The following is a 12,536-nucleotide window of genomic DNA, read 5'->3' on the forward strand; positions in this document are numbered from 1 at the left end:
TTACCTGCTCCGCCGGCGCGACTCCCCTGGTCTCCGCTGCTCCGTCTCCGCGCTGGGCTCCGGATCCAGCAGGCTTCACTTCTTCCTGTCCCGGCAGGAAGTTTAAACAGTAGAGGGCGCTCTACTGTTTAAACTTCCCCCAGACAGGAAGAAGTGAAGCCTGCCAGACCCGGAGACCAGACCAGAGCGGTGAAGAGGACAGCGGAGACCAGGGGAGTCGCGCCGGCGGTGCAGGTAATGTATGCGGGGGGGGGGGGGGGGGTAGCGGTGGCAGCACCACCACCACAGATTGTGAACGGTTTCAGGCTGAAATCGATTCACAATCTGTTTGCAGAAAAGACAGCCATACGATCCCTCTCTGATCAGATTCGATCAGAGAGGGATCTATCTGTTGGTCGAATCTGATGGCAAATTGACCAGTGTATGGCTACCTTAAAGGGGCACTACAGCGAAAAACTGTAAAATTTTAAAATATGTGCAAACATATACAAATAAGAAGTACATATTTTCCAGAGTAAAATGAGCCATAAATTACTTTTCTCCTATGTTGCTGTCACTTACAGTAGGTTGTAGAAATCTGACAGAAGTGACTGGCTTTGGACTAGTCCATCTCTTTATAGGGGATTCTCAGGGATATATTTATTTTCAAAAGCACTTAGTGAATGGCAGTTGCTTTGTCCAACTGCCCAAAAACTGTGTAGGGAGCAGGGAAGCTGGCCAGCATCATTGTTTATATCGTTTTTAGGGAAAATCTTTATTAAAAATAAAAGCCTTGCTGTGAATCCCCTATGAAGAGATGGACTAGTCCAAAACCTGTCACTTCTGTCAGATTTCTACTACCTACTGTAAGTGACAGCAACATAGGAGAAAAGTAATTTATGGCTCATTTTACTCTGGAAGAAATGTACTTCCTATTTGTATATGTTTGCACATATTTTAAATTACAATTTTTCGCTGTAGTGCCCCTTTAACTTTACCCATATGAAAGCGAATACAGGTTGCTATAAAGCTAGAAGTGACACACAGAGCAGGGAGAGAGGAAGGAAGTACAGACATGTAGGAACTGGCGGAATTTGCCACCCTGTGTATATATATATATATATATATATATATATATATATATATATATATATATATATATATATATATATATATATATATATATATATATATATATATATATATATATATATATGTATATTAGCACTATGAAACAAATGGTGATGCAAATAACACCCAAACAGAGAGCAGAGGGATGAAGCCGATATCGCAGGTTGGGCCATGTACATGATATGCTGAGTTTGGAAAAAAAGAAATTCAAACTCAATAATTTCCATTTTGCTTTGTGATATGTGCTTCTTTGGGGCACATTTGTAGCCCTTTTTATCTATACAACAAGACTTATTATAATTTAGACCGATGACATCGAGGAGCCAAAAAGAATACAAATATTAAAATGTAAGTTTTGTAATTTTAAAACAGTGGTTCTTTATTTAAAAAAAATGGTTGCAATTACTCCACATTCTACGCATTTCGTAGGCGTATCCGCTTCCTCGGGCAATAACATGGAGCATCTGTTTATCCAGTCTCAAAGCCTGGCGCCTTATTATGAACACTTGACTTACAGAAAATACAGCATGCAGGTGCAGTAATAAAACTCCAGGACACATTTCTACAGATAAAATGAAATTAAGTAATTTGTACATTATAGCAAGAAGCTACTTTACCTCCCCAATCACTGGAGTTACTCCGTCAGATTCATTTACCCAAACACCTAGACGATTTCCTCGCACATATGCTTCATATGGGCCATTAATTAAAGGTGTATTTGCAATAGCAGGATCCTGGAAAATAAGATTAACAATAAAGAGCTTATATAAAGGTGCTCTGATTGCACACACATATGGGCATATCTAAAGGCTAATCAATTAAAGAATACATGACATTTGAGAAACACATTGCATATTGCAAATTGCATAATAGGCTAGGAGTATCTTTTAATGTCAACCAATATTTAAGTTTTCAGCTAGTTGCTAGAAAGTTGATCTACATGTTGTTGCTACTATAGCGACTTATTGTAAGATTGTAAGCTCGCAAGGGCAGAGCTCTCTCCCTCTTTTGTGTCTTGAAAATTATTATACATTTTATTTATCATGTTACTTTTATCACTGTCATTACCAATTCGGTATTTTGTGTTCTGTATTTTGTATCACTTTTGTATTTTGTTACTAATTATGTATCTTGTATATTGGTGTATACTATTGTCTGTATTATTATGTACCCGATGTTCCTTTCTTACTTTGTACAGCGCCACGGAATATATTGGCACTTTATAAATAAATAATAATAATTGTGGTCTTCTATTTCTTCACCCTGCTGTATTGTTTGGAAACTTTGTGCTACAAAATGATGTACTAAAAAGATTTTTGTGGCAAACACACAGAGCAGGATCATCCACCAGGCATCCTAGGCAGGAGCCTGAGGCCCTGTAGGTGGCAGGGGGCCCAACTGCCACTTCTTCTGACCCTTCTCCCATCTTAGATTGCCAAAAGGACCATAAGGAATAGACAAAGCTACTACAGTGCCTAAAGCATATCTGCAAACACAATCATGTTCTCTATCTAACTAGCACACTCACCAGTCACTGCAGTATAGTGCACTTTACCCTCAACTCCTATGTAAGTGCTTAATCATTCCATTCTCTGATTGGCCAATCATAAGGCAGAAATGCATTGTATAAAATAATGCAAATACACTGGCATGCAGATAATGTGAACTTAAAGCGGTTTAAAACCCTGACATAATATTCAATAAAAACATGTTTTCCTACTTTTTATATGCCACACGGTTATCATATTTGCATTTGTGCATAAGTATTATTATTCATTTAGAAGTTATAGGTTCCCAAAAGTGCAGTTTTTTGCTTTGTGAGCTGACTTTGCATTTTATTAATAACTGGTTTTATTCATTATGTAGTGAAGGCAAGACATGATTTGACTCTGTCTGTGTCGAGCTGCTTCTCCACAGTCAGAGAATGTGTCACATTCTTCACTTGATACATTTAAGTAAACACAAGGTAACATTATCTAAAGTTCGGATGTGTCCACATTTCACTGAACTGAACTTTCAAGCTCTGTGTGTAACCCTTCGAATGCTGGTCTAGTAAAAAAAAAATGCTGGTTGCATATAATATGCTGTAAATAATGTTTTAGAGCAAAGATGAAATGCTGGGTTCTATTCCACTTTAAACATTTTAATTGAGGCAGGATTGTTAGTTCATACAGAAAAATGTGAATCCATGGACCAATCATGTCTTGCATCTGCAATCCAGGCTGGTGGTGGTTTGAGAACACGAGATCAATAGCATAAATGTAAAACTGTCAGATTCGCAGGAACCAAGCTATACAATTACATCCACGCAGACCACAAGCTCAATGATAAAACACTGTTTGTGTCTTAAGGACAAAAGCTTTACATGGTAGCCTAATATTTGGATAATGTCTCTCAGAATATATATATATATATATATATATATATATATATATATATATATATATATATATATATATAATTGTAGATTCATGTGGACTTTTCATCTGATCCACTGAGAGGTTCCAGAGCACCTCTAGTGATCCAGATTACAGTCCGTGTTTTCTGGAGCAGCTGATGATGAATGGAACAGAGCAGCTGATTCACGAATCAGCTGCTCTTCAATGCCGCTGTACACTTTTTCTGCATAGGAAAAAGATAGGCTGGTCTGGTCGATGGCCCAAATGTAAGTAGCCAATGTACTAACTATGATGCATAATTGCATGATTGCTGTTTTCCTCTAAGGGATACAAAAGTCTGCAATGCATTTCACCCAGCAATGTCCCTGCTATCCCACCTGTGAACTATATAATAATTCCCATTAATATATTGATAATGTTTTTTGACTATGAAACATTGAAGAATATAGTCAAAGCTTGCCAAGCATGCAAAAGATCCTTTCCATTATACACCGATTACATTCAAAATGATGATTTACTTACCAAAATGATGATGTATTTTTGTCCATGGGCATGCATATTTTGAGCAAAGTTAGGAAGGTCAGCAAACTTTACTTTGTCATAGGTGAAATCTTTTCTGTTTTCCATGTAGTCAATATCAGTAAACTGAACATCCTAAATAAAAATGCAAAGACAAATATATTTAAGCCCTTACATTATCTTTAAAAAACCCTCAAAAGTATATAACCTAATAATAGCAAATTCTCTTTTAACCCAAGTCTTTAGAATGTAAACATTATAGTACAAACAATAACTTACAGTTTATGTATAATTTATGGGTTGAGACATAATACAAGTTATTATTAATAACAATCATAACAGTAAAAAAAAGTTAATAACTAATTACAATCATTCAGATTTATAAACTAAATACAGTATATGTTGTCACTTTACTAACAGAGAACATGAAAGTTAAAGCTATGGTTCCCAGTAGTACTGTAACATATGGCTGTGAAAGTTTGGCTGTAAATAAAGTCATTCATAGAAAAATTAATGCTTTTGAAGTGTGGTTGTGGAAAAAGCTACTAAGAGTTTTTTGGACTGCCAGAAGATCTAACCACTTGTTACTTAAAGTGGACCCAAACGAAAAAATACAAGATTTCAGTAATAAAACCTATTTTGTAAATTATAATAATAAATAGCAGCCTTTTTTCAGCTGCATGATGACAAATATAAAATGTTTTACATTTATTGGAGGAACCCCTCCCTTCCTTTCATATTGCCGGGACATAATCCGGCAAAATGCTGGAGTAGGTGGTGTCTGGCAATGGAGGAATTGCTAATGGCTGCCACCTGTATAACCCTAGTTATGAAAAGAGAAGGGTGAAAAGCATGCACTAAAATGTTCATAGGCTTGAAGGAGTGTTTATGTATCTTTGTATGTGTCAGAGTGGTGCAACTTAATATTTTGAATTAAAAAAAAATGTTTTGTTTGAGTCCGCTTTAAAGAAATAAGGCCAGAGTGTTTACTAGAGGGTCTGATACTACTGTTAAAACTGAAATACTTTGGACACATACGGCCATATCCTATTACTAAACTCACCAGCGAGTTCTTAAATTAGGCAATGGAAGCATCTCCTAATCCAATTAAATGTAAACCCCCCACCCCCCAGGTCATAAAGAACTCACTTGCCTAGCAGCGAGTTCTTCACACCCTATCCAATAGTCATTTTCATGCTGCTGGGAAGCAATGTTTCCCATCAGACATGAGCGTTAGCTTAGACCTGCAAAAAGCAGTCCAACTAAAAGAAATTAGTCCAGACAGTGGAAAAATGGGGAAGCCCGATGAGAGCTTTAAAGATGCTTTGCCAGGGCACAGAGAGCAATACAGTGACGGGACTACAGTGAGGGAATGCAGGTGTTCAGCCACCATGTTTGAGGTGAAAGGTTTCCTATTGAATGCATGCAATCACCTAGTACAAAGGTGTCTTTAAATAGCAGACACTTTCTAGCCACTGTGCTGTGCATAGTCAGACATGACTTGTGGAATTGTGATGTATAATGATAACCAATTTTCACTGTGCCGTGGAGCTCATTCAACAGCATTTGCATGATATTAGAATGTAGTACGAGTCTGTTAGGTGGGTACTAACTTATAGCTGTGCTTCAAACTAATCTAACTGCTTTTTTGTGTTCTAGTGCTTATTCTACTGCACTTATACTTAAATGTGTAAGCAGCAGTGCTGCATGGTCCGCACATTATCATATTTATTAACTTTGAGTACACAGTTCAATGTTCAATGCTTCTTGTGTCTTCCATTACTTAAAAAAAATACACAAACGTTGGTGACTTTCTTGTTTTTATATCACTTTCAATACTTTTGAAGAAATACTTTTGAAGATACTTTGAAACGAGAGACACCATTTTTTCCCAGAACTCTTTGCTGCATTCTCAGGGATTTTCAAGGAGGATACAGAACAATGAAAGAGAGAAGACAAAGGTACCTTTTTTAAACTTATGTTCAACCTGTACTTTTCTCCCAGTCTCAGGAGAAGTTTGGTCAACATCTATGGTCAGTCCTCCAAACCTATGTTAGTAGGAGGGGACCATAGGCATACAGGTTTTGGTGTGAGGTTCCTCTGAGCAGTCCATTTACCTCCCACATTCCAAAAACATACTGGTAGGTTAAGTGGTTCTCCACAAAACTGGTCTTACAGTGTGGTAGGTATAGTAACTGCTCCTGTAAGGGGCAGTTAGTGGCAGGAGTATGGGTTCTGCAAAGTTCTGCAAAAGATGTCAGCACTATATAAATACAAAATAATAATATGATGCCTAGGATTCTCAGGGTCAGCTCTAGGGCCCTTTTCCACTAGCAATCACCAAAGAAAATAAATCACAAATGCAAGCAATTGCAATTTTTTATCAATTTTGTTATGCAATTGCGATTTTGCATTTATCTTTTAACATTAAATTGTACCGGAGACATTTCAAATGAAAGAAACGATACTTACCTGGGGCTTCCTGCCGCTGCATAAACATGTATGACATGTACCAGGGCTGATCTCGGCTGAACGGCAGACCACGGGAGGACGGCGAGGGACTCACACGTGTTTATGCAGCGGCAGGAAGCCCCGAGTGAGTATGGTTTCTTTCATTTGAAACGCCTCTGGTTTCCTCTAAGCACAATCACTCTGAAAAGTGATTGCGATTTACAGAAAATCGAATCGCGATAGTGGAAAATACTTTTCATGATTCTTATGTTAAAGTAACAGCTAAAGTATGTTAAAGTAACAGTTAAAATAATTGCTAGCTTTTTGCAATTTGTAGAAAATCAATCTCAGTGGAAAAGGGTCCTAATTGTTTTCTAGCACTTAATGTGCAACTTTTTAAATATACTCCACTGAACTAAATGTTTGTATGTAGTGTTAATGAATGTCTGCACATAGCTTTAGTGAATCAAGTATAGAAAAAATGTATAGGCAATGTAGTGCTAATAAACAAATAACACATATTTAAGTGATATGGTATAAAACAATGCATGCACAGAATATTTGTGTAGGTAAAGCATGGGTAACTTACATAAGGCAAGTCAATGGCTCTGTTCCTTTCAACCACTTCTTTCACCTCATCAAGTGATTGATATCCCCAACGACTGATATGAAATCCAAGAGTCCAATATGCTGGCATGTATGGTTTACCAATAAACTAAAACAGAAGTGCACTTGATGTCAGTTCACATGTTCTTTTAAGCAGGAAAAAACTATATATAAAGCACTTAACTCACAAGTCACTTGTTTGCTATACAGTAAGCAACCTTTGATGGTGTTGGTTAAAGAGAATCTGTATTGTTAAAATCGCACAAAAGTAAACATACCAGTGCGTTAGGGGACATCTCCTATTACCCTCTGTCACAATTTCGCTGCTCCTCGCCGCATTAAAAGTGGTTAAAAACAGTTTTAAAAAGTTTGTTTATAAACAAACAAAATGGCCACCAAAACAGGAAGTAGGTTGATGTACAGTATGTCCACACATAGAAAATACATCCATACACAAGCAGGCTGTATACAGCTTTCCTTTTGAATCTCAAGAGATCATTTGTGTGTTTCTTTCCCCCTGCAGCTATCTTCCACTGAAGTGGCAGGCTGTTTCTTCCTGCAAAGTGCAGACAGCTCTGCCTGTATGTAATTCCTCAGTATGTGAAAGCCCAGCCAGCTCAGAAGAGGATTTATCCAGCTTGTAAAAGATAAGAGAGAAGAGAGAAGCTGCCCTAATCTAAATAATACACAGGCAGTGTGCAGAGAGGGGCCTGGAGGGGGGAGATGCATCACAGAACCACAACACTGAAGAACTTGGCAGCCTTCCAGACACAGGCCTGACAAGTCTGACAAGAGAGAGATAAGTTGATTTATTACAGAGATGGTGATAGTAGAACATGCTGCAGTAAGCCAGAACACATTAGAATAGCTTTTGGAACTTGTAGGATGATAAAAAACAGGATGCAATTTTTGTTACGGAGTCTCTTTAAGATTTTGCATTGAGCTACATTCAGATACAATATGATCACTGAACACACATTTCAATTGTCTGAATATATTGAGTTCCCTAAGATCCTAAGATGAACCTTCTGCTTTCTAGCGTATGCTGCTTATATGACATTATAAGAAACTAGTTTAATAACAACATGGATGTGTGTATCATTATATGTATCTTTAGTTATTGTTTTAATTAGTTGCAGTGGTTTATGAATGCTATATGGAATCTCCAATCTACACCAACATTTGGATACATTTGGTTGAACTTGATGAATGGATGTCTTTTTTCAACCTAAATAACTATGTAATTGTGTAATTATGCCCTTGAATCTATACATTATAATGTGAAAGGTAATCAAAATCAACGTATAAAAAGGGCTAGAAGGCTGGCCGGGGTCAGTAGATGATCAGGTTGAGTTCATACTCCATCTAATTAATAGGGTAATAGCATCAGGAAGTTAGGTAAACATTCCCTAGTGGGCACATATAAATCAGCAAACACCCATCAAAGCTTCTACTTATTTCTTACTCTATTGAAGCTAAAAAAAATGTGAGTCAAACAAGTAATTTTTTCTGTACAACACCTGTGATGTATACTACATTTACAAGTTTGGTTTACATTTACTTCTAGTATGACCATGGTTAGGTATACCATTTTTTACAATTAAACTTCTTAGGCTAAGGCAATGCTTACCGCTAAGTACTCCATTACTACTTCTTCTGGAGTGTTACCCACAAAAACATAGAAGTCAAGGATTCCACCAATAGTTCTGTAAGTAATAGCTGGAGTAGGCTGAACTATGACCTCTGCATTAGAAGATAAAGAGATCAGTTAAAAAAAAATCAGAGTTCATTCTCAGTTACTGATTTCAAAAAAAAATCACAATCTTCACCACAAACAGAACAAAATGTAATGTATATCTTAACTATCCCCAGGGCATATGTGCCACAACACACTCATGTCTGTCCATGGTAGTATAATAATAATTTCAAGGAAAGTTAAATACTGGTAATGTATTTACTTATCTTAATCTTACTTGGGACATAATGTAGACTACTGGTAGGTCTTTTTTGAATAAAGGGACCCTGAGCACTTGTTAAAAATGAAATAGTGACTTACCTGGAGCTTCCTCCAGCCCTCCGTAGGCCACAAAGTCCCCCGACGTCCTCCTGGCTTCTCTCCCAGTCTTGGATAGTGGCTCCATTATGGGACCACTCCAGCCTGAAGTCATCAGGCCTGCTTCCTGCTTTGCACATATGTGTAATCAGGCTGGCTGGCTATGCGTCATCACGCCAGCCGGCGTGAGAGTCCTGCGCAAGCGCGGTTCAATATTAGAGAGCCGCGCATGTGCAGAACTGTCGTACCAGCCAGCGAGATGACTCATAGCTGCCCGACATGATTACACATATCGGCAAAGCGGGAAGCAGGCCTGACAACTTCCGGCTGAAGTCATCCCGTAATGGAGCTACCAGCCAGGACCGGGAGAAGAGCCAGGAGGATGCTGGGGGACCTTGCAGCCTACGGTGGGCTGAAAGAAGCCCCAGGTAAGTCACTATTTCATTTTTACAAGTGCTCATGGTCCCTTTAACTAAATGGGGCATAGTCAGTCACAAAAACCTGTTGAAATTGCACTGTGCAACCAGTGAAGGTGCTGTATTTGTGTACTCATTGATGAGTGACTTGGAAAGTTTAAAGTTAGAAGATCTGAACAAGAGTTGGGTAAGTGGCATTTTGAATGTTTTCTTCCATATGCCTTTCACTTGAGGTTTCCTTAAAAACAACCTTGTGGTGGTTTGCAGCATATTGAAGTGAAGATAAGACTAAATACCACGTAGCCTTATATTATCCATAGTGCTGTAAGAACTGTTGAACAGGGCACCACGTAGACCTGGGAACTTCCCAAAGTTTGCTTAAATTCCTGGTTTTGACACCCAGTCCCTACCAACTATGCTACACTTCTGACCACACCTCTCGCTAGGCCCCCACCATAAGCACCCCACTTCCCTACAGCCTAGCCCCTCACTGTGCCATAGCTTCTTATTAGGGGTATCCATGACAGTAGCTGGTGATTCTTAGATGACAAGGTTGCACAGTATGTAATCTTGCCATCTATTCAGTACAAACTGACCCACTACAGGGTGTAATGATCGCTGCTGCAGCAGCTATTGCTGGAAGTAGTGCTGCAGCTCAGGCAGTTCTGATGTCTTTCCATGCAAGCTGCATAGGTTTGTCTGTCTTTCCCTGCTGTCAGCTTGTGACTGATTATCATTCACCTGTGTGGGAATCTGCATGTCTGCTCCCATTGGATGACCTCAGTATAAAGATCTGCTTCCTGCAGGGTTTCCTTGGGTTTTCATAGCTTCAGCTTAAGCCTGCCTTGCTGTCGCTTTAGCCCCCGATCGTGTTTCTTGTTCTAAAGATACTTTGCCGGTTTTGCATCATATATTGGTTCATTGCCAATATATATGCATACCAGCACGTTTATTATTTTCCTTGTATTTGTGTTACGTGATACATCAGTGTCGCTGATGTATACGTACACGAACTGTTTATATCCTGTGTTCAGTTAGTCAGTTTTCCAGCACGTTTTGGTAGTTTGCGCGTACCGTGAACACCCGTGCTGAGCTAGTTATCCTGTTCCTGGTCCTGTTTGTGGATTGCGTTCATCTCTGCGAAGAGATAACGAATCCTTCTGAATCCTGTTCTGTTACTGTTTGTGGATTGCGTTCATCTCTGCGAAGAGATAACGAATCCTTCTGAATCCTGTTCCCTGTATTACTCCATTCCTAGTCAGCGTTCCTGCTTATGTCATATATCGGTTCATTGCCGATATATACATATGTTAGTCAGACGTTACAAATAGTTTCATTGATAGCTGTAATTGTAATACGCTAGGAAAACATACTTATTGTATATTTATCTGTGTTACGTTTATCTATCTTAATCCTGCTATTTTCTGACTGTCCTGTCCTGTCTTTGTGAGGCACGCCATCGCCGCAGCGCATTGGCTGCCTCATTTCAGTCTGTCTGGTTTTGGACGCTTGCTGTCGCTAAGTAGCCGCTAGCTAGCAAGCGTTCATTCTGTCTACCTGTCCTGGTCTCCTCAGTTCTGGTTTGTGCGCTCAGCGCTACTTTGCGCTGAGACGTTATTACGAAAGCATTGTTTGTGGCTGTCAGATCTGCACCGGCTCTGTGCGCCACAATCTCCTATTGGAGTCAGTCCTCCCATCCACTATACTAGGGATAGCCTGTTTTCTGGTGCTAGTGTGTGTACCTCCTCCACGCCAGCTCATGCGTTGCATGCTGACTGTGGAGAATACACCACCAAGCCTTACACAGGGTCACTTTCAGAAAAAAACAAAATATCTTTCAGTAAATGTATTTACATAGATAAATCCTTATAAAGCAGGTGCAAAATAATGCTGTTAAAAGAATAGATAACAGGTACGTATGCTAATGGTATTATCATAGATTTAGAAAATAAGTGGTATTGTTTAACTTTCGTGTAATAGCAAACTTCTGAAATAGGCCACACATGCTACACCTAAAGATATGCCATCTTGTACATATTTTAGTCTGATGAACTCTCTGAACTCTTCCAACAAAACAGTACTTGCCCATTGCATTGCTGTTCATTAGAAAGACTCCGAATGAGGCGCCTGTGTTATCTTCCAAACACAGGAAAAATGTCTGCGCTCCATACAAGTTGGATTGATCCTGCAAAAACAAATAACACTGCTATAATCGTACACTCAAAATGTCTGTATTATGCTGTCTAAGTAACAGAAAAAATATATTTATAGAGATTGTAAACCATAAAAACTTGTTCTAATACAATAATCAAATATTGCTTTAATTATTTTAAAGTAAGTTGGAAAATCGCTTCCAAAACCTGGATAAATACTTTTTTTTATCTACTTCTCATTATCTATTTATGAAAGTTGTGCAAAGACTACATCCAGTGAAAAAAGTCAGGTGATCAATAGGGGTGGGCAAAAACTGCTACCTTGCCTAGGGCCTCATGTCACCTTACTCAATTTCTGCCATATTGGTAGCAGAACTCGCGCTCCTCTTTACACCTCGCTCCAGTTTCTTCAAGAGGAACCCTTGGAGAAGCTGGAGGGAACTGCTTCAGACCAGTGTCAGATTATTGAGTACTGTTGCTAGTATCTGGACACCCCTGTTTCTGTCCTAAACCTGATTCTATGCCTTCCTGATCTTGACCTTTGCTATTGTCCTAACCTTGCTTTTTGCCTTATGATTTATGTACTGTGTGTCCCTGTATATATTTTGCATGTCTAAACCTTGAATATACTTTTATTGTTTGCGATTGATTAGATAGAATCTTGGTATTGGGACTACTAGGTTTTGTTGTCCACTGTGTGTTTGCTGTTATCTCACTTGTACATAATTGAGCTTAAAATAAACTTTATTTACTTCCCTTTCAATCAGTTATCTGGTCTTCAGTAAATGTGCAAATGTGGTTATTTTGGTTCATTGTTCGGGACCAATCG

At 38.7% G+C, this 12,536-nt stretch overlaps 1 protein-coding gene across 1 annotated transcript in view; it reads right to left on the minus strand.

Moving 5' to 3' along the window:
- Positions 1–12,536, minus strand: part of SI (sucrase-isomaltase) — a 328,081-nt gene that overhangs the window by 207,697 nt on the left and 107,848 nt on the right. Inside the window, exons 9-13 of the mRNA XM_068280942.1 lie at positions 11,640–11,739; positions 8,716–8,828; positions 7,069–7,194; positions 4,032–4,163; positions 1,728–1,844 (exon numbers count right to left, since the gene is read on the minus strand). Of these exons, the coding sequence (XP_068137043.1) occupies positions 1,728–1,844; positions 4,032–4,163; positions 7,069–7,194; positions 8,716–8,828; positions 11,640–11,739 (588 nt within the window). The remainder of the gene's footprint in view (positions 1–1,727; positions 1,845–4,031; positions 4,164–7,068; positions 7,195–8,715; positions 8,829–11,639; positions 11,740–12,536) is intronic.

Source organism: Hyperolius riggenbachi, chromosome 4 (assembly GCF_040937935.1).
Source record: "Hyperolius riggenbachi isolate aHypRig1 chromosome 4, aHypRig1.pri, whole genome shotgun sequence".
Taxonomy (NCBI): domain Eukaryota; kingdom Metazoa; phylum Chordata; class Amphibia; order Anura; family Hyperoliidae; genus Hyperolius; species Hyperolius riggenbachi.